General features: G+C 55.8%; 1 protein-coding gene across 1 annotated transcript in view; it reads right to left on the bottom strand.

Annotated features, from left to right (window-relative positions):
* LOC127677917 (SCO-spondin) overlaps positions 1-18,471 on the bottom strand; it is a 57,928-nt gene that overhangs the window by 33,365 nt on the left and 6,092 nt on the right. The window contains exons 8-46 of the mRNA XM_052172855.1: positions 17,764-17,922; positions 17,567-17,646; positions 17,098-17,250; positions 16,648-16,819; positions 16,280-16,520; positions 15,901-16,045; positions 14,869-14,986; positions 14,126-14,301; positions 13,819-14,046; positions 13,511-13,676; positions 13,074-13,311; positions 11,838-12,027; positions 11,637-11,731; positions 11,227-11,483; positions 10,793-10,927; positions 9,873-10,069; positions 9,619-9,746; positions 9,417-9,526; positions 8,952-9,101; positions 8,766-8,859; positions 8,508-8,677; positions 8,048-8,281; positions 7,416-7,637; positions 6,881-6,994; positions 5,850-5,978; positions 5,684-5,775; positions 5,372-5,603; positions 5,061-5,213; positions 4,635-4,775; positions 4,382-4,564; positions 4,139-4,289; positions 3,460-3,613; positions 3,191-3,245; positions 2,637-2,753; positions 2,165-2,359; positions 1,959-2,077; positions 1,276-1,441; positions 1,049-1,202; positions 329-401 (exon numbers count right to left, since the gene is read on the bottom strand). Of these exons, the coding sequence (XP_052028815.1) occupies positions 329-401; positions 1,049-1,202; positions 1,276-1,441; positions 1,959-2,077; positions 2,165-2,359; positions 2,637-2,753; positions 3,191-3,245; positions 3,460-3,613; positions 4,139-4,289; positions 4,382-4,564; positions 4,635-4,775; positions 5,061-5,213; positions 5,372-5,603; positions 5,684-5,775; positions 5,850-5,978; positions 6,881-6,994; positions 7,416-7,637; positions 8,048-8,281; positions 8,508-8,677; positions 8,766-8,859; positions 8,952-9,101; positions 9,417-9,526; positions 9,619-9,746; positions 9,873-10,069; positions 10,793-10,927; positions 11,227-11,483; positions 11,637-11,731; positions 11,838-12,027; positions 13,074-13,311; positions 13,511-13,676; positions 13,819-14,046; positions 14,126-14,301; positions 14,869-14,986; positions 15,901-16,045; positions 16,280-16,520; positions 16,648-16,819; positions 17,098-17,250; positions 17,567-17,646; positions 17,764-17,922 (6,086 nt within the window). The remainder of the gene's footprint in view (positions 1-328; positions 402-1,048; positions 1,203-1,275; positions 1,442-1,958; positions 2,078-2,164; positions 2,360-2,636; positions 2,754-3,190; positions 3,246-3,459; positions 3,614-4,138; positions 4,290-4,381; positions 4,565-4,634; positions 4,776-5,060; positions 5,214-5,371; positions 5,604-5,683; positions 5,776-5,849; positions 5,979-6,880; positions 6,995-7,415; positions 7,638-8,047; positions 8,282-8,507; positions 8,678-8,765; positions 8,860-8,951; positions 9,102-9,416; positions 9,527-9,618; positions 9,747-9,872; positions 10,070-10,792; positions 10,928-11,226; positions 11,484-11,636; positions 11,732-11,837; positions 12,028-13,073; positions 13,312-13,510; positions 13,677-13,818; positions 14,047-14,125; positions 14,302-14,868; positions 14,987-15,900; positions 16,046-16,279; positions 16,521-16,647; positions 16,820-17,097; positions 17,251-17,566; positions 17,647-17,763; positions 17,923-18,471) is intronic.

Raw genomic sequence — 18,471 nt, 5'->3', positions numbered from 1 at the left:
AAGCTTTGTCCCAGATGCCTCTGGAGACCCCAGGCATAGAGTCCAAAAGCAGATGGCCTGGTGTCTCCTCACCCATGACAGAGCCCTTGCCACCCAGACTGCACCACCTCGATGCCCTGCCCTGTCCATCTCCACACCACTCTGTCCCTCCAGCACTCAGCACCCGACCTCGAGCCAAGCTGGCTCCGACAGTTCAGAACTGAGGGCCTGACAGAACAGCATCGGGAAACACAGGTTGGAGGAAAAGCCACTGAATGAATACAGAGGGAGGACGATGTAGATACAGGAAGTACTCTGCTGAAGGAGTGGAACTCGAATTCCCACTCACCTCCCTGGGACGGAACGGAAACTTTCCAGGCTGAACGGAGGAGAGGGCTGGGGTCCTGGCCGTGGGATGGACTCTAGGCAGAAAAACCACCAAGAAGGGTCCAGGGAATCTCCCAGCCCTGGAGCCCAACCATCCTAAAGGGATCAGGGGGTTTTGGACCAGGGTAGGGCATTCAGGAGGGGCACCACCCACTAAGGCTGACAAAGGTGAGCTCTAACAGTAGTCTCGGCTTGATCACCAGGATCACCAGAGGACGGGTAAAGCACTCCCACCGCCACCGGCAGGACCAGGTAGAACCCAAGCGACTCCCATCTATCCTGCTGGGTGATGGTGATGGTCTTAGCTCAGGGGCTATCCTTTGAGAGTTGCTAAACTTGGGCTGGAGAGATGGCTCAGCGGTTAAGAGCACTGACTGCTCTTCCAGAGGTCCTGAGTTCAATTCCCAGCCACGCTCACAACCATCTGTAATGAGATCTGATGCTCTCTTCTGGTGTGTCTGAAGACAGTTACAGTGTACTCATATACATAAAATAAATAAATCTTTAAAAAAGAAAAAAAGAAACCCCAGAGTTGCTAAACTCCAGGTATCAGGAGAATGTACAGAAACCAAGACTCTTATGGCGGTAAGGGCGACTCCTCAGCAGTCGTGGTTTGGGAAGGCAAGTCAGGGCTCCTCCCATTCACCTTTCCATCTTTGTCCAGCCCAAAGCCAGGCCATACCTGCTGGTAGTGCTTGCATGAACGGGCCCACAGCCCTCTTCATCAGAGCCATCCTCACAGTCCACAGCACCGTCACATGGCCCACCCTTTGGGGTACATTCACCACTGGCACAGCGGTGCCCGGTCCCTGGACATAGGGGTGCCAGTGGGGACACTGTGGAAAATAGACTGTTAAGGACTCCTGACATCACACGGCCCACCCTTGTCCTTCCAGCTCCCACACTGACCTGTTCCTGGCTTACAGCCCAGCAGCTCCACCCACAGGAAGATATCGCGCTGGTTGTTGTCTCTGAGGTGGCCACCATGTGGCCACACCCTGATGTACCTTGCCTGTACCATCTGGTCGAATGTCCATACCTCGGGGGCCATGTGGTTCGAGCTCTCCGGGGAAGGCTGCTGAAAATATTAATTGTGCCCAAGTCCCACCTCTTGCTCAAGCAGCCATTGTAACTCTGCTTTGATGTCCCCCGTGAGTCCCCCAACCCTCGTGACATGGATGTTACTCCCACATAAAGCAGGTGCTCCTTAAGAAGAACAGATATGAGTGGACTACGTCCTGTGGCTGCAGGGGACTGTCTTCCTGGGGACAAGGCCCGCTCCTAAAGGAATGGCGCTGTGCAGAGGCTGCTGCAGAGACAGACCTGTGCTTCCGAGGGCCTCTGTGACCTGGCCGTGTTCCCATCCGGCCCCTTCACAAGCTGGTAGAGGGTCATGTGTGTAGATTCTAAGCCATCTTGACGTTTTCAGATGTCCCTGGACTCTCAACTCATAGTCTCTACTAGTTACTAGGGGATAGTCTAAAGCACAGACTGTCCCCCAGGGGAATGAAAGTGCCTTGGGGACAATGGCTGTGGTCTCCACAAAGAGGTTTGTTGCACCTCCTGCCCCAGGGCACTGGAGGGCTCAGTACCTTGGGTGGAGGCAGGGTTGAGTTGAGATAGTTGTGCCACTGTAGACCGTCACTGCTGAACTGGAGTGACAAGCTGGAGACATAAGCAGCAGAGGAGCCAGCCCTCTGCACGATGAGGCCTGAGGGGGGACAGGGCAGGGCAAAGGTCAGCACTGAGTCAGCCACCCCTCCCCTATTCCCTATCCTGTCCCCTCCCCCTCACTGACCGGTTAGGTTCCGAGGCCAAAGCAGGTCCAGCTGCAGATAGGGTGGCTGGGTGTGCCACTCAGCATAAGCATCCTCTCTGAGGCCAGGCCCTGCCGTGGGGGCTTCTGTGGGAGCAGCCCCGATGGTATGTTCCAGGTGCTGGGATGGTGCCCACAAGGGCAGCCTGGCCAGGCCCAGGGGAGAATAGCAGGCATCTGGGTACAGGAGAGAGAGAAAGAGGCGTAGGCTCTAGTCAGGCAAAGCAGAGGGCGGAAGGGACAATTAGGGAGCCACAGGGGAGCTGCGGTATGGAGGACAGAAAGATGGAACCAGGCAGGGGGAGGGGCAGATCTGGGGAATGCAACTTGGGATGGGTGACTTCACCACCTGAAGCGTGTGTAAGGCAGGGGAAGGCCAGAGATCCTGTTTCTCTAGCGGTGTGGCAATCGTTAGGGCAGTCCCTCTCAGCATCCAAAACCGCACATGACTTACCGGCCATGGGAGGCAGAACATAGGTGACCAGAGAGGCTCCAATCTGAGGGCTGGGGGCAGGGACAGGGGCAGGGGCAGGGGCAGGGGTGGTCATGGGGATCGCTGTCTGGTTCTTTTCTGTGTAGAGAGACCCAGTGGTCAGGAGAAAGAGTGGAAGAGGCTGCCACCAGCCACCAACCCAGCACTCAGCACCCTCCCCCCAAGGGTCCCTCTCATGGCTTCTCATGGCCAGCTGGGGAGGGTCCCTCCTTTCCTGTGTGCGAACCGGGCCTTTCACCTCCTCTCACTATTTAGAGAACAGAATAAAACCCCCAGGCCAAAACAACTGTCAGATGATGGGTGTGGAGCGGGGGCCGTGTCTAACCTATGTAGGCGTTAAGGAGAGACTCACTATGCAGTGAACAACCTGGGTAACTGTACATGCTAGGTGGGTGCTAGCCTCCTCGATTTGTAACTATGGCTTTAGGATAAGGAAACCCCACCACGGCTCCCTGCCGTAGCCTTCGGTGGATTCTTCTCTTCTTGAGGCTCTGCTGCCCTTCAGTCCCACTCACCAGGCAGTGCACAGTGGCAGCACGATTCTCCCAGTCCCTCCACCAGGACCCGGCCCTGTGGGAACACAGAAGCCAAGCCACTTGTCCATCACTACTGATCCAGTTTCCCCAAGCCTGGCTGGTCCAAATCACCTCTCCAGGCTCCGCCCTCTCCATAGTCCCAGACTCCGCCCTCTCCATATCCCCAGGCTCCGCCCTCTCCATAGTCCCAGGCTCCGCCCTCTCTATATCCCCAGGCCCCGCCCTCTCCATATCCCCAGGCCCCTCACCTGGGGACAGCTGCTTATTGGGCAATAGTGGGAACAGTGTGTGATACTCCTGTGCAGACACTCACACACCGTGCAGGGGCCCCCACGCCAGCGTTCCCCAACATGGTACATGAGACCCCACTGTTCACAGCCCGCACAAGGCTCTGTCTGGCACCTGGGAAAGGAGATGTGGTTATAGCTCCCGGAGAAGGGAGCTCGCTCAAAGCTACCCCCCACCCTACTTACTGGACAAAGGGCATTTCTAGGCTTATGACTGTCAGTAATAAAACTAAGAAAGATCTGGGTAAATGTTTGGTCATGCTATATTCCCGCTCTCTCCCTGGGGGTTCTGTAGGAGAGTGAAGCACTTTGGGCCAACACTGCAGGCAAACACAGCCTGTTCCAGAAGAGCTGTATCCCCTACAAGCCTCACCAGATGCCCTCTCCACCCACTAGAGACACTGACCCACTCTTGCCACTGGATTGCTCAAGCTCTATTTGTAGGTTCTGTCTGCTGGCGCCTGGCTCTAGCGGGTACAAAAGTGAAGTAGGAAAAGCCAGCTGAGGTGTCAGTTGGAGGTCAGAGAATAGGTTGCTAGTCTGGTGTCTCTGGCACATATGAAATACTTAGTTCAAAGAGGGAATCGGAGTCCTACCTCCTAAGCAGGGATAGAGGATAGATCGTGTCCCTTCCCTGTACCTGCGGGCTTTACGATGGATGCCACGGCACTGGCGACCGTGCCCAGAGAGGCGTGGGTTGTTAGGGCTCCGGAAAGACCACTGGAGGCTCTGGCTGCTGCAGGGGCCCAGGCACTCTGCCCAAGGGGACCAGGAAGACCAGCCACAATCCACTGAGAGATAACAGAAGTCAGGGCTTGGTGGTCTGGAGAGCAAGCGGACCCCCACTGCCATCCTCCAGGGAAGAGCCTGAACACAGGCTTACCGGCACATTCCGGATTGGGCCGGCAGCGACGTGGCTGCCCGCCCTGGCAGAAGCAGAGCTGGCAACCCATCTTGATGCGTTGTCCAGGCCAGTAACGGGCACCATCCACCAAGCAGGGACACTGCCCGGGCCTCACGCACTGCCCCTCAGTGCCCAGAACCTTCCCTTCTGGGCACCAGCAACCTAGATAAAGCCCAGCATTAGGGGTCATGCAAAGCAAGGCCTCAACAGACCCAGTCCAGTTCCCGCTCACCTGGGCTGCTGCAGGGCCTGTCAGGAGAGCACACGGCCTGACCAGAAATGTCATCACAAGTCAGAGGGCAGGGGGCACAAGGCCAGAATACCAGCTCCCCAAAGCAAGTGGCATTGAGGCAGCCCTCCTGAGGGCAGGGGTCTGAAAGCGGGCAAGGCCAAAGTCAGAACTTAGAGAGAGGCATCTGCAGCAAAGACCTGGTGTCCATCACATTCCACATCCACCACAAGCCCCGTGGTATTTTCAGTGTCTCACGTGGTAACTCCCATGCCCACAATACCCTCCAGTAGCCCTCTGTCCTGCTATCTTCTCCCCCAATTCCCAGTATCCACCCTGAGGTCCCCTCCCCCAGTGCCCACCCACCCACTCAGCATCCAATCATCAGCTGCCTCGCACCCTCACTGTGCTCTCTCCCCGTTTACTCACTGGTCTGGTGGGTGCTACGAGTGCTTCCAGGCAGCAGGGCACAGTCCTGGCCCCCATTCTGGGGTGGCCGGCATTGCCGATGCCGTGTCTTGGTGCCCCCACAGGGTTCAGAACATGGAGACCAGGGAGACCAGGGGCCCCATTCACCATCCACTGCAAGGGAGAGTCAGAACAGTGTGTGTGTGCGGGGGGGGGGGGGGGGGGGGGGGGCAGTGCAGGCTTTGAGGCAGGGCTGGGGCATAAGAGCCTCTATTGTCACCTGTCTCTAGGATTTATTGCCCCACTCCCCCGTCAGATGTCCCTTCCCTCACCTGGGCAGGCTTCTGTGAAGCAGGCCTGCGACTGGTGCTGCAGGCCCGGGCAGTTCTGCAGCACCTGGAGACTGGACACGGAGCAGTTTCGGTTCCGACTCTGTACGCCAGGCCCACAGGTCTGACTGCAGGGCTCCCATGAACCCCAGGAGCCCCAGGTCCCACAACCCTGCTCGTCCAAGGAGGGCTCTGCTTCATCTGCCAATTCACAGTCTGGGTTCCCGTCACAAACCTGGGAAAGCAGCAGGCTCAGGCTTCTGGTTAGGGTTATAAAATCTGGGCCTACCCATCCCTGCTCGAGACAGCCCTCACCAGCAGGAAATCAACGCAAGTGCCATCTGGGCAGGAGAATTCTGGACAGGGAACCCCTGTCCTGCTGGGGCCGCCTGAGGCTGATTGCTCCTCTGGGGAAGAAAGAAAGAACAGTTAGCTAGGAATGAAAGCCATGTCCTAGAAAGCAAGAAAACAGTATCCATACCACAGTCCAGCTCATCCTCGCCCTGGGGACAGTCAAGGATCCCATCACAGAGCTGCTTGGGACGCAGGCACAGCCAGGGAGCCAAACCACAGGAGAAGAGGCCTTGGCACGAGGGCAACTGGGTGGAACCTATGGATAAGAAGTGTCCTCTCAGAGGAGCGGTAGTGGCGCACGCCTGTAATCCCAGCACTTGGGAGGCAGAGGCAGGAGGATATCTAAGTCTAAGGCCAGCCTGGTCTACAGAGTGAGTTCTAAAACAGCCAAGGCTACACAGAGAAAGCCTGTCTCAAAAACAAAACAAACCAAACAAGCAAACAAACAAGAAAGAAGTACCCTAGCCTGCTCCTGCCCCTCCCCCATCCTATCCTTACAGAAGGACAAACAGAGAAAGCCAGGGCCTTAGAGGACATGGGTGGGAGGCACTGTCCTGTCCTGGATCAAAGGGACCTTTAGAATGAGGGGTTGAGAATGGTCCTGGAGGAAAGTAAGGGCCTGTAACAGCTTCATAGTCCAGGGCGTGAGGGGCTGATGTGTAAGAGCACAAAGAATTCCATTCAGGTGAGGTGGGGAGCAGCTGTAGATGGGGGAGTCTCCCAACAGACCCGCCCTCACGTCTCTGCCACCACCACCCACTGTCTTGTTTCTTCTAGCCCAAATTGTGAACATACAAGAGATTCCTCTCTATTCTCCCATTAGCCTACAGAAAACAAAACATCCAGGGCAGATTTCATGGAAAAGATCAAAGAAACAAAACAAAACCACTCAGCCTCTCATATCCCCAGCCACAGTCTAGCTGTGCACCAACCAGACTGCCACAGTGCAGCCAATGGTGGCAATGGCTTGGGAGGAGCCAAGCCCCAGGCTGCTAGGCCACCAGCAGAAGGGACAGCAAGGTATGTGACTTTTACCACAAACATCGGGGTCCTCATCTGAGCCATCGGGGCACTGTGTCACTCCATCACATAGCTGTCCTGGGGACACGCAGTGTGGGCTGTGGGCACAGGGCACCTGGTACAGCATGCAGGACCTACCACAATCAAGCTCGTCACTGCCGTCTGTGCAGTCTTCCTCCTGGTCACAGCGCCAGCCCCGAGGGGTGCATTCTCCACTGTTACACTGGAACTCAAAGGGGCTGCAGGGGGATGCTGAGAAGGACATGTTGCTTAGCCGGGTGAGAGTGGACGCCTGACACCCCCAGGCCCAGCTCAGCCCCACACTTCCTCTGGGGCCGCCCTCTAGGCTCAGCGCCCCGCCTCTTACCTGAGCACACCCCACCCTAACCTCATCCCACCATCTCTTGCATTCGGCTGCTGTTTGGCTTTTCACAAGCTTTCCCCTGATCCCTGAACTCCATTAGCTTCTCCTTCACTTGCTCAGAGGGAGGCCCCGAACACCAGGAAATAATTCTGGACCTTCCATCTTTTCCAAACACTGACCACTCCATTCCAGAGCTCCCAGCCCCAGAGTTTGGCCCAAATGTTTCCTCCTGAGGCACTCACTCAACCCCTTCCTGGGTAGCTCATCCGGCTTCCGACTTTCTCACCCTATTTCTCCCCAGAGACTCACCAGGGCTGGGACTACCCATAGGACTCGGTGTTGCATCCAGGGAGCTGGTGGAAGGGTTCTGCCCAATGCCTGCAGGGGGTGTTGGCAGAGAAGGCAGCGGGCAGTGGCTAGACCCCTCATCAGCTCCATCTGGGCAGTCCCATACTCCATCACACAGCTGGATGGTCCTAACGCAAGTGCCATCAACACAAGTCACCTCTCCAGAGATGCAGCTCACCGGTCCTGCAGTCAGAGGAGAGGAGGCGATCCTGAGATCTGCCCCTTTTAAGACTTAAAAAAAAAAAAGTATGTGTCTGTGCGTGCATGTATGCTACATGTGTGCAGGGGGCCTGTGAAGAGCATGTGAGAACCCCTACATCTGGAGTGATAGGTGGTTGTGACGTTCAGTGTGGGTGCCGGGAGCTAATTTCAGGTTTTCTTGAAGAGCAACAAGTATTCTCAACCACTGAGCAATCCAGCTCCTGGGATTTTCCCTCATTCTATCTCTTTTGGGATCTCTACTTAGTCATTCCCAGGTAGCACCTTCACAAGTGGAGACCTGATAGAGAACGGAGTGGGTGCTCAGGGGACTTCAGGAGTGGACCCTGAGAGGGACTTCCTGCAAGGCTGGAGGCGGGGCAGAGACTCCTCACCCAGACAGGACTCTTCATCAGCAGCATCTAGACAGTCAGGATGACCATCGCACAGCAGGGCGGGTGGCAGGCAGCGGCCATCAGCACAGGCCAAAGAGCCATGGGGACACAGGCACCCTTGCTCATCTGTGCCATCTCCACAGTCATCCTGCCCATCACAGACCAGGGACAGGGGCAGGCAGTGGCCAGACCGGCAAGACAGCTGTCCCTCCCCACAGACTGAAGTGGCACACCCTGGCGTGAGACAAGCAAGCAGGCTCAGGATGTTGTGCTGCCAAAGACCCTGGCCCCAGAAGGACCAGAATACCCTCTCTGTCCCTCCGTTCCTGCCCATCGCTCGAGTCACAGCTCCTGGCAGGGGATGCAGTGATTTAGGATGCCACTCTGGGGCCAGATGCTGCAGCTTCAATAAACTCAGCGATCTGTCCCTGTAACCGCCACACACAGGGTATAAACTCACCCTCCTCATCTGAGCCATCACCACAGTCATCCTGGTTGTCACAAAGCCATTCGAGTGGCACGCAGTGCCCATTCTCTCTGCACAGCACCTCTCCTTCTGCACAGCCAGGTTCCACCTCCTCACATGGGGCGCCACCACGGTCACAATGCCACTGGCTTTCCTGACACGTGCTAAACACACGGAGGTCCAGCATTAGCCACAGGTCAGCCTGTTCAGCCCAAGAGCACAGGCATCTCCTGGGCCTCCCCGGAGGCTCACCAGTTTCCACAGTCCTTTTGTAGCACCGTCCCTGGTGGGAAGAAACTGCCCTGCCACTCACAGGGACAGGCAGCCAGCTCCACACAGGCTCCCCCTGAGAGCAGAGCACAGGATTCAGAACCAAGGAGACCCAGCTAACACTTGTGGCCTTTACCCAGTCTCAGTGTTCTCTCCCCGACGACATACCATGCAGCAGTGTCCCCTCAGGGCAGAAGCAGCCCTCCACACAAGTGATGGCCTGGCAGGGCCACCTGAGCTCAGGATGATGGTCATGGCAAGTGGGCGGACATGTAGAGCCACAGGGTTCGTACACCTGGCCTCCTTCACACTGTAGGGCTGAATGGGTAGAAGAGAGGCTCTCTTCGCTGAAGCCCAAGAGCACCACAGGTAATGTCACAGGTAATTCAGCTTCAGTTGACACCCAAGGGAATCACGGGATGCATGCTAGAGACCCCTCCCAAAGGAGAATGAAAGATGCCAGCCCTGTGAGCCAGCCACTCTCATGTTTGCTTCCATTAAGAAAAGTGTCCAGCAACAGAGTGAGCACCCAGGTCACATTTGAACCCGAGTGACTAACCAGGCAGCTGCTGGGACAGGAGAAGCACCTTTCAAGGGACTGACTGTAGGCGGGATTGTGTAGGACACACTCACGGCAGAGTTCCTGGCTGCGCCAACGCACATGGTGTCTGTGCCGGGCACACTCATCAGCATATGTGGCAATGGCTGAGCAGAGACACTCACAGTCGCCCCCTGTGTCACAGCTGTGGGGTGGAGCCGTCAGCCTGTCATACCCCCGCCCACGCCACCCCCACACCTGAGCATGCCCATTGCACCCACCGCACAGCCTTCTTACCCACAAGCATCGTACACACACCACTCATAGTGCTGCTGCGGGGGCACCTCTGTGTGGCATGGGGCAAAGATTGGCTGCAGTATCACCTCACAGCGTGCCCGGGCCCAGTTTGCCCGATGGGCATTCACCTGCAATACAGGGTACTTTTGGGGACTGACCTCCCCTCCTCTCGTGTCCCTTCTCCCCTCTCCCTCCCTCCGCCCCCTCTCAGCTAGTATACCCGTCCTCCCTTCTGGCTACCCTTCCCTGCTCACTGTACAAGGATGTGGCAGGTCTCCTGGCTCAGGGCACAAGGGATTGAGGCGCCAGGAATGGGCAGTCAGCTCTGCTGTGGGCTCCCGGACTCCTTGGCGACTCCGCAGGTCATTACTGGCATCACCATCAAAGTTTCCACACAGCCCAGCCACACGACCATGGAAGTGGGGGGACAGTTGCACCAGGACCCGGGTGCCTGGTGGCATTAAAAAAGTGACTTCCAGGGCCCTCAGCAGCCTGGGGCAGAAAGACACGTGGGTCCAGAGGCTCCTGCACTGGCTCCCCTACTCACAACTGAAGAGCAACGTCTAGGAGCCAACTAGGAAGCCAGTTTCCTAACTAACTCTAGGTTGAAAGACAGCAAAATCTCCCCTCCAGGCCAGATTCAGGCGGGAACTGGCTTCTGCGTGGGCCGAGAGACTCTTCTGTGGCAAGCAACTCCAGGCTGGCCAAGCCGAGAGGATCAAATCCACGCAGGGTTATTTTGGTTTCCCTCAGTTCTCCACTAACAGTTATATTTCTAAAACGCCAACTGCTTATGTTTGGGTAGTGCGATATCAGCAGGTCTATTTTCACTTCTTCCTCAAACTTGGTGTTTTCTAAATGTTTCTTTGGTGGGGCGGTCATGCTTGTAAGATGAAGAAAAACGCAGTTATGAAAATATAATATGGAAGCTCCAACCATTTTCAAAGGTAAGACATGGGTGACCACTGGGTGAGGGGCACTGGGCAGAGGGCGGGAAGGTAGGAGACAGCAGATGTCTTGGCCTGGCTGTCACACTGGAAATCGGTCCTGAGAGGGCTATCAGGGGTTCGCCTCTACCTCAGAGCTTGGCAGGCACTGGGAAGAAGGATTTGGGGGATCCAACTGCCAGTGTGAAGGCCTAGTGTGAGCTAGGGGACTAAGGGCAGAGTCTGACCTCCATCCCAGAGCAGGGTGAGACCCAAGCGTGTCATCAGCAGCAGGAAGAGGCCAGCACGGTGCAGGCTGAGGCCAGGGCCTGTGTAGACCTTGGGGAGGTTTATGCTCACACCATTCACTGTTACTGCCTGGCCTGAAGAAGAAGGGAGAGTGTTGAACTTAGTTTGGTCCCCAAGAGATCCACCCAGCCACTCTGCCAAATGTTCTTTTGTTTAATTTCCTAGGTGACCTTGAGTGGGTCATGAGTCTGCTCTGGGCCTTGACTTCACAGCCTTCTAGAGTTCTGGCTCCAACCCCACCATAGGACAACCAAACCCAGAAGGGAGCTGGGTAGGACCCTGGGCCCTGGCCAAACTGAGGAGCCATGATGCTACACCGCTTTGCCCCACACCCTCTGCCAGTATCTAGCCATTACTGATAGGTCACGGCCACCTCGGAGCATGTGCACAACGGTGCTGTCCAGACGCACAGCCAATGCCTTGGTACACGTGAGGCCACTAGCCCCACATGGCAAGTTCTGGATGGAGACACTGAAGCGGCCACCAGCCTCTCTCACCAGCAGGTACTCGCAGGCCCCAAGAAAGGTAAAGACCAGCCCGTCGAATGTCACATAGTGGGGGGCACCAGATGCCTGGCACCATCCACTGCACCGCTGACCTGTGCAGTGCCAGCGCTGGCCCTGGCACACACTGTGGGCAAGAGACAGGACAGAGCCATCAGCAGTAGTCCAGATGTGCTGCCCCGTCTACCATGTTAACCCCTCTCAGTGAAAAGAGGCATGATGCCTGGGGAGTCAGGGGTCACAAGGTCACATGGTACCGGGTGACGGGGATTGGGCATACCAAATGTTGCAGTCTTCCTGGATGGTGGCATTGGGTGGGTACCATTGCCCATTGTGACGACAGGGACAAAGATCAGGAGACACGCAGTGCTTGTCCTGCGTAAAGGGTAAAAACTTTGTTTTGGACATCTAGGGAGCAGGGCAGTATCCTTGTGTAGGGAGAGGCACTTTGCTGCCCCATGGGTCCCCTTTCCAGCCTCACCAGTAAGACAGTGCCAGGCGGACAGACACAGCCATCAGTGCTCCCAGCCAGACAGGAATGGTTGGCACTGGGGCTGTCACAGGTGAGAAGGCAGGCACCAGGGACATAGATGAGCTCCCAGGGGCAGAGTGCCCGCTGTTGGGGGCAGTGGTGGGCTGTGCAGCTCCAGAGGCCCCTCTCCTGGCAGATGCTGTAGAGGAAGGGAAGGAGGGAGCGCCAGGCCCATCTGGCTCATCTGGCTCTCCTATCCCCTAGTCAGACACAACAAGGTGCTGAGGACCTCTGCAGGCATCTGGTCCTACTAATACTAGGAACCTAGCCCCAACGCTAGAGACTGAAACAGTTCTACTTCCAACTCCCCAGCCCCAGCATACTGTTTGGGAAGCCCACATGCCTGGCTGGGATCCACAGTCCCTCTTCTGTCTGGCCCTAGTAGGGTTACTCTTAGAACTCTACAGCTCCCCTAATGTGATGACTAATCCTGACTGCCAATTTGATGAGATCTAGAATCACCTAGGAGACTAATCTCTGGGCCTGCCCATGAAGGATTTTCATAATTGAATTAGCTAAGGTGTGAAGACCCACCCTGACTGTTGGGCTGAGGTCTGAGGTAATAAAGTAAGTGAGCCAAATTCCAGTCTTCGTTGTCTCTCCCTGCTTGCTAAGGATGCCGTATGACCAGTTACCCCCTGCCTCTGCACCTTCCCCTCCCTCATGGGCTGTATTTCCTTACACCAGGAGCTAAAACAAGCACTTTCTCTCATGAGCTGCTTCTTATCAGGTTTCAAAAAATCAAAGTATCAGAAGCAAGAAAAGTGACTAAGACATTTGCCACTGTCCAAAGCAGGAGAGGGGCCCTAGAGCCTGCCCCCACCTCCTTAGGTCCAGACGTCATCTTGCCTTCTCAGTAACAAGTGGTCTGCCCAGCTGAGCCTCTCTTTCCTCATCTACCGAGTAGGAATGGTTTTTCACCTCCCATGCTTTATTAGGCTATAGTTAGGAGGTAAAACCAACACAACATGTAGTGAGCACGAAAGCTTCCTGAAGCTTACAGGGCCACAGCACTGAGTCCGCATTAGCACCCTGCCCTCCACCCCGGCAAGGCAACTGCCGGGACCATGCGGCAGCACGCCCAGCTGTTCATTCTCTCTGTCTGTCTGTCTCCCAGTCTCTGTCTCTCTGTCTCTGTCTCTCTCTCTCTCCCTTTTCTCTTTGCCCAAGGGTGGCAGGTCTTACCAGTAGCTGCAGTCTTTCACAGTAACGGTGGTGTTAAAGGCGTAACTTTGGCCTCCGAGTTGACAGTGGCACATGCCGGGAGGCACACACTGGCCCTCAAGGTCCCACAGTAGTCCCGGGGGACAATTACAACCAGCCACACAGCTGTCAAGCTCTTTACACTCCTCTGGCTCCCCACAATGGTGACCACACACTGGGGCACACTCCTGGTACACCTGGCCACCAGGACACAGGACAGCTGGACGCAGGAATACATGCAAATCAGAAGCCTAGCCACAGTGTCTGGACCTCCAGTCCCCGCCCCGCTACAAGAGAAAGAGCCTAGCAATAGTGCGGTAAGGAAGGAATTCCTGCCCCCTCCAGCTCCTCCTGATGGTGGCTCTGGGAAGGGAAAGGTGAGGGGCCTAGGTTAGGGTTGACTGGGCAGAGAAACTCACGACACAGGGTCTCATTCCTCCATTGCAGCAGGACGCCATCCTGGGCACAGCGGCGGGCATATGCAGAGAGCACAGGGCACAGGCAGTCCCTGCCAGGGGCACAGCCACACACGGCCTCCAAGCACCGCAATCGAAATGGCTCCCTGTCTATCAGCCCATGACACTCCTTGCGGCAAAGAGAAAAGGGGCAGTTAGTTCTTTCTTGGTGGATCTCATTCCCTTGGGATCCCACTGCTGCCTCCCAGTGCCCTTAAACTCTTTCTAGAATTTTGGGTCCTCGATCTTATGGGCAGAGGACGCCTTAGTACCTGAAAGGCGTGTCCATGCAGGATGGCACAGGCTGCCTCTGCAAACGTGAGGCGTTGAGAGTAAGTACTGCAGGAGATGAGTGGGCTGTGGCCCACCGAGGGGCACCTTCCACCCTCTGACACTTGGAACTTGCTAGCAAAGGCAGGGACACTAGTCTCCATGTCTCCAGCCGGTGTCAGAAAGTCATCCTGCTGCTTCCAGGTAAAGGTGCCACACAGACCTTGCACCTGAGCCACAGAAGCCACAGAAAAGTGAAATACCATCTTGCCTAGCCTAGCCCAGACATTCACTGGCCTCCTGGCATACCTGGTAGGCATGACGGGGGTCCAGAGTGATGTATGCTGCAGGGTCAGCCACTCCCCAGAGAACCCAGGCCCCAGGCCAGCGCAATAGCAAGAACGTAGACGAGGCACGGGAAACGTTGACGCCCTCAGCACCAATCCAGGGCAGGTCTACATCTTCCCCGTCAACCAACACGGCTCCTGGAAGAGAGGCCTGACCATGTAACGAGGAGTCTGTGGAGGGAGGGGCTGCAAGAGGGACCTGGCAAGAAAATGGGAGGATGTGTGTCAGTGTGGGATGAGGGGGCAGCTGGCGTGATCCCTGGAGGACACCTGTCCTACCAGAGCCCACCCTTCGGTAACTTAAGAACCACATCACCTGCATTTTTGTATATCCGCTTGTGTGGTCAGTATGTGGGAGGAGTTGGGTAAAGAGAGCCGGCCGCAGGCCTGGGCTTGGCAGAGTTGGAGTGAGAGTTGGTGACGGGGCTTAGCCTTCTGCTCATGCCCAAGGCCTTGCCAACTCTTATCACTGTCTGCCTCAGGGATGGGGCCATGAGGCGATCCGGGTAGTAAGTGCAGGTGCAGGAATCTAGAAGGGAAGTGATTGGATGCAAAGAGGGGTGTGTGGAGGGCAGGCATGGGGGAGGCCTGAGTGCAGAGTAAGGACAACGGACAACAGGCCCAGTGGTACCCCAAAGAAGCAGACTGCAGAGTTGTCTACTCTCCAGAGAATAAAAGTAGACAGGGAGGCAGAGCTGGGGCTACCTGAGTCTCTGAGCTGAATGTGGGTGCTCCCCAGGAAGACAGAGAGGGCGTGGAGGCAGCTCCCAGTGTCACAGGCCCCATGCTCCAACACAACCAGCAGCTGGCCTTTCACAGAGTCCTGCGGTAGACAGGATGGTAGGGCTGTGAAGGATCCATGGGGAGGCCTCAGGTAACTTCAGCTCCTACACCACACAGGTGCTAGCCAGACAGATTCTGTGACACAAGATATGCTTACCTCACCAAGGACTGACTCAAGTGAGTGGACATGAGTGTATATGGTGAGATTTGTGTGACGTGTGTGTATGTGACAGTGTGTGTGCTCATACACACCCATACTCCTCTTCCAACCCATGAGTGTTCCTATATGTATACATATTGATATATGCGTACACTTTTATTGAATCTGCATACACAACATGACTCTGTGTGTGTGTGTGTGTGTGTGTGTGTGTGTGTGTGTGCGTGGTCTGTGTGCTGGCATGTAGCCTCCCTCTGTGTGTGCATATCTCATGTCTCTTTGGGAGAGAGCTGCCCTGGATAACACACCAGCCTGCTGGCCCTGCTCTCTCCTGATTTCCTCACCCCGCTGTCACCAGGCAAGGAGGGGCAAGTTAAGAGACTACAGTGGTCCAACACTAAAATTGAGAAATCATTGATCAGTCCGCAGAAGGATGGAAAAAAATGATGTGTGCTGAACCTGGGAAGCCTCAGCATTACTGAGGAGGGTCCCGTCTTTCTCCTGCCTGTGACAAGTCCAGTGTGTTATATCTGTACAAGGGTCTATGAAGATAGGCTTAGTTCTGCGGCTCTAGAGTAGGATGTCCAGTTAGAGGTGGGGACTAGAAAGGATGGTGGTGGGGGGTGGGATGGGGCGGGGTGCTGGCAGCCATTCTCCCGCCAGCATTTCCTGCAAGGAGCTATATGTTCACCTATCACTTCAGTGACTTACATGTTCAGTCATCTCCCCTCAGGACTCCCTTGTGAGGCCCCCACTCTAACAAAATCCCCTCCTGAAATAGGCTGTCTGCTCACCTGCACCAGGCTGTAGTGGCAGCCGGGATTGCCCCTGAAGGAGAAGCTCCGCCCATCAAAGGTGAAGTAATGCCCGTCACCACCCACTGCACACTCAGCAGGGCACAGGGCCTGGGCACAGTGCCAGCGGCCATCCTGGCACACACTAAAGGCATAGAGGGGGTAGGACAGTGCACTGTGGCATCAGCTCCATCACAGGGTATTGATTCTTTCTCTCCCCTGGCACACCCACCAGCACCAGCAGTGGCTAAGTCATCAGGCATGCCAGAGAAGGCCACAGGTCACTGGGTGGGAGACCCCAGAATGGGCTGCTTATTAGGAGGGGCAGATCTCAGAGACAGCACAAAGAAAAGTATCAGAACATGGCCCGAAGACCCACCAAGGGTTGCACTGCTGGTTCACAGTGTCACCAGGGGCGAAGCGCTGGCGCCGGTGGTAGCAGGGGCAATGGGCAGCAGGCACACAGCGAGCACCGTCCCAGAAGAGGCCAGCCGGACACTCACAGCCACTCACACACTCTGTCCCACAAGAGCCCTCCTCGCCCTGGGCTACTGCTGAACAGCTGGGTGGACAGGATGAGACACAGTCAGAGTAGAGCTGCCCCCCTGGACACAAACGTTCTGTGGGAACAAAAGATTGGCCCATGAGGGGTTGCCTTCAAATCCATGGGGCCATGGGGGACAGCCAGGAAGCCCTTAGGGTCACTCAAGGATCTTGGTCCGTCTGGGACAGGCAGACCCAGCATACCACAGAAGCCAGGCTTCCTCCAGTGCACATAGATGTGCTGCCTGGCACAGGCCTGGGCATAGTTGGCAAAGGTGGCACACACGGCCTCCGGTTGCCCCTCTGGGACACCGCCTGCCGTGGCTCCAACACAGTAGGCAAAGAGGCAGGTCTCATGGTACTCATGCGGGGGAACCTGTGGGGAAGGGACGTCTTCAGCCAGCAAATGCCTTTCCCCACCATCTCCTGTCTCTCCTCCTTTGCATCTCAACTTGAAACTAAACATGGTAAGTGCTAGGAGGGACCTCAAGAGTCACAAGAGCAGCCATGGTGTTCTCAAAGGTAAAACCAAAGACAGGGAAAGGGCACTCAATGACAGGACCAGATCACCCAACTGGCATCTGTTAAGCATCCTCTAGTCTCTGCGAAGCCTCTCCCCTCTAGAGCTGCTCACCACCTCTACAGCACCCATACCCGTCCATGGCACTGCCAGAATGGATCCTCCAGCATTTGGTGGCACACGTCCTGGGCTTGAGCTCGAAGCTTGCCGGCTTCCAAGGCAGTTAATGTACCTTCTAGGAGGCCCTCACAGCCCCGGGCCACTTCCACTGCATCCACACACCCAGGCTGAGGGCAGAGACAGGCCAGGAAGCAGAGATGAGGGGCATCGGCCAGGGAAACAGGAAAGTGATTGCCATCCTCATAGTCGCCTCCAGAGCCAGCCCTCATGCCCTCTAGGCCAGGGCTGAGGGCAGCAGAGTGATAAGCCCAGAGAAGAGGAGCCAGGGCCACAGGGAGCCCACACACAGCTCAGCGGTCACAACGGGGGAGGACCCAGGATTGTCATTACACAGTAGTTGCCAGGCTCCCTGTGGGGCCTGGAACCTGTGTGTACTCCATGAAGACCCCAGGAAAACAGTAGGCAGGCCGGAGACAGTCTCACCTCAGAGCCAGGGAGCTTCCATGAATTCCCAAAGGTAGCAGCTAGCGCAGCCAATGCCCCTCCCGGCTCCACAAAATCATCTGAGGAAAGTTGAAGCCAATGCTAGACCTGGAGTCCTGAGTCTCTTCTCCCTCTCTCCTTCCATCCCTCCCTCCCTCCCTTCCTCGTCCAGGCACACCAAACTACACCTCACATACCCTCTGGTCTGCCATTGTAAAGCCCACAAAGGCCCCGTGTCCGTCCCCAGAACTCATGGTCCACGGAGACGGAGATGGAACTGGACCTGTCCAGTCTCACAACCACTCCCAGGCCCCCAGAGAGCATGAGCCAATCTCCCTGCCACTGCAGGCTCATCCCTGTAAAGAAGATGGGCTCATTCAGTCTCAAGGGCCACAGTCCCACCCATCTCACCAGCAGGAGGGTCTAGACTGCGTCGGGAAAGAACTCACACAAGTTTCCAAGCTCTACACTGTGATTTTCCTGCTGTGGCTGCTATCTTGAGAGAGCAAACTACAGCACATGTGCTATACACACACCACACATACACTATACACACACTACACATACACTATACACACACCACACATACACTATACACACACCACACATATACTATACACACACCACACATACGCTATACACATACCACACATACACTATACACACACCACACATACACTATACACACACCACACATATGCTATACACACACCACACATACACTATACACACACCACACATACACATGTACTATACACACACCACACATACACTATACACACACCACACATACACATGTACTATACACACACCACACATACGCTATACACACACCACACATACACATGTACTATACACACACCACACATACACATGTACTATACACACACCACACATACACATGT

This window comes from Apodemus sylvaticus, chromosome 2, assembly GCF_947179515.1.
Source record: "Apodemus sylvaticus chromosome 2, mApoSyl1.1, whole genome shotgun sequence".
In the NCBI taxonomy this organism is placed as follows: Eukaryota; Metazoa; Chordata; class Mammalia; order Rodentia; family Muridae; genus Apodemus; species Apodemus sylvaticus.
Note: the sequence above shows the minus strand (reverse complement) of the source record. Positions and strands in the feature narration are given on the sequence as shown.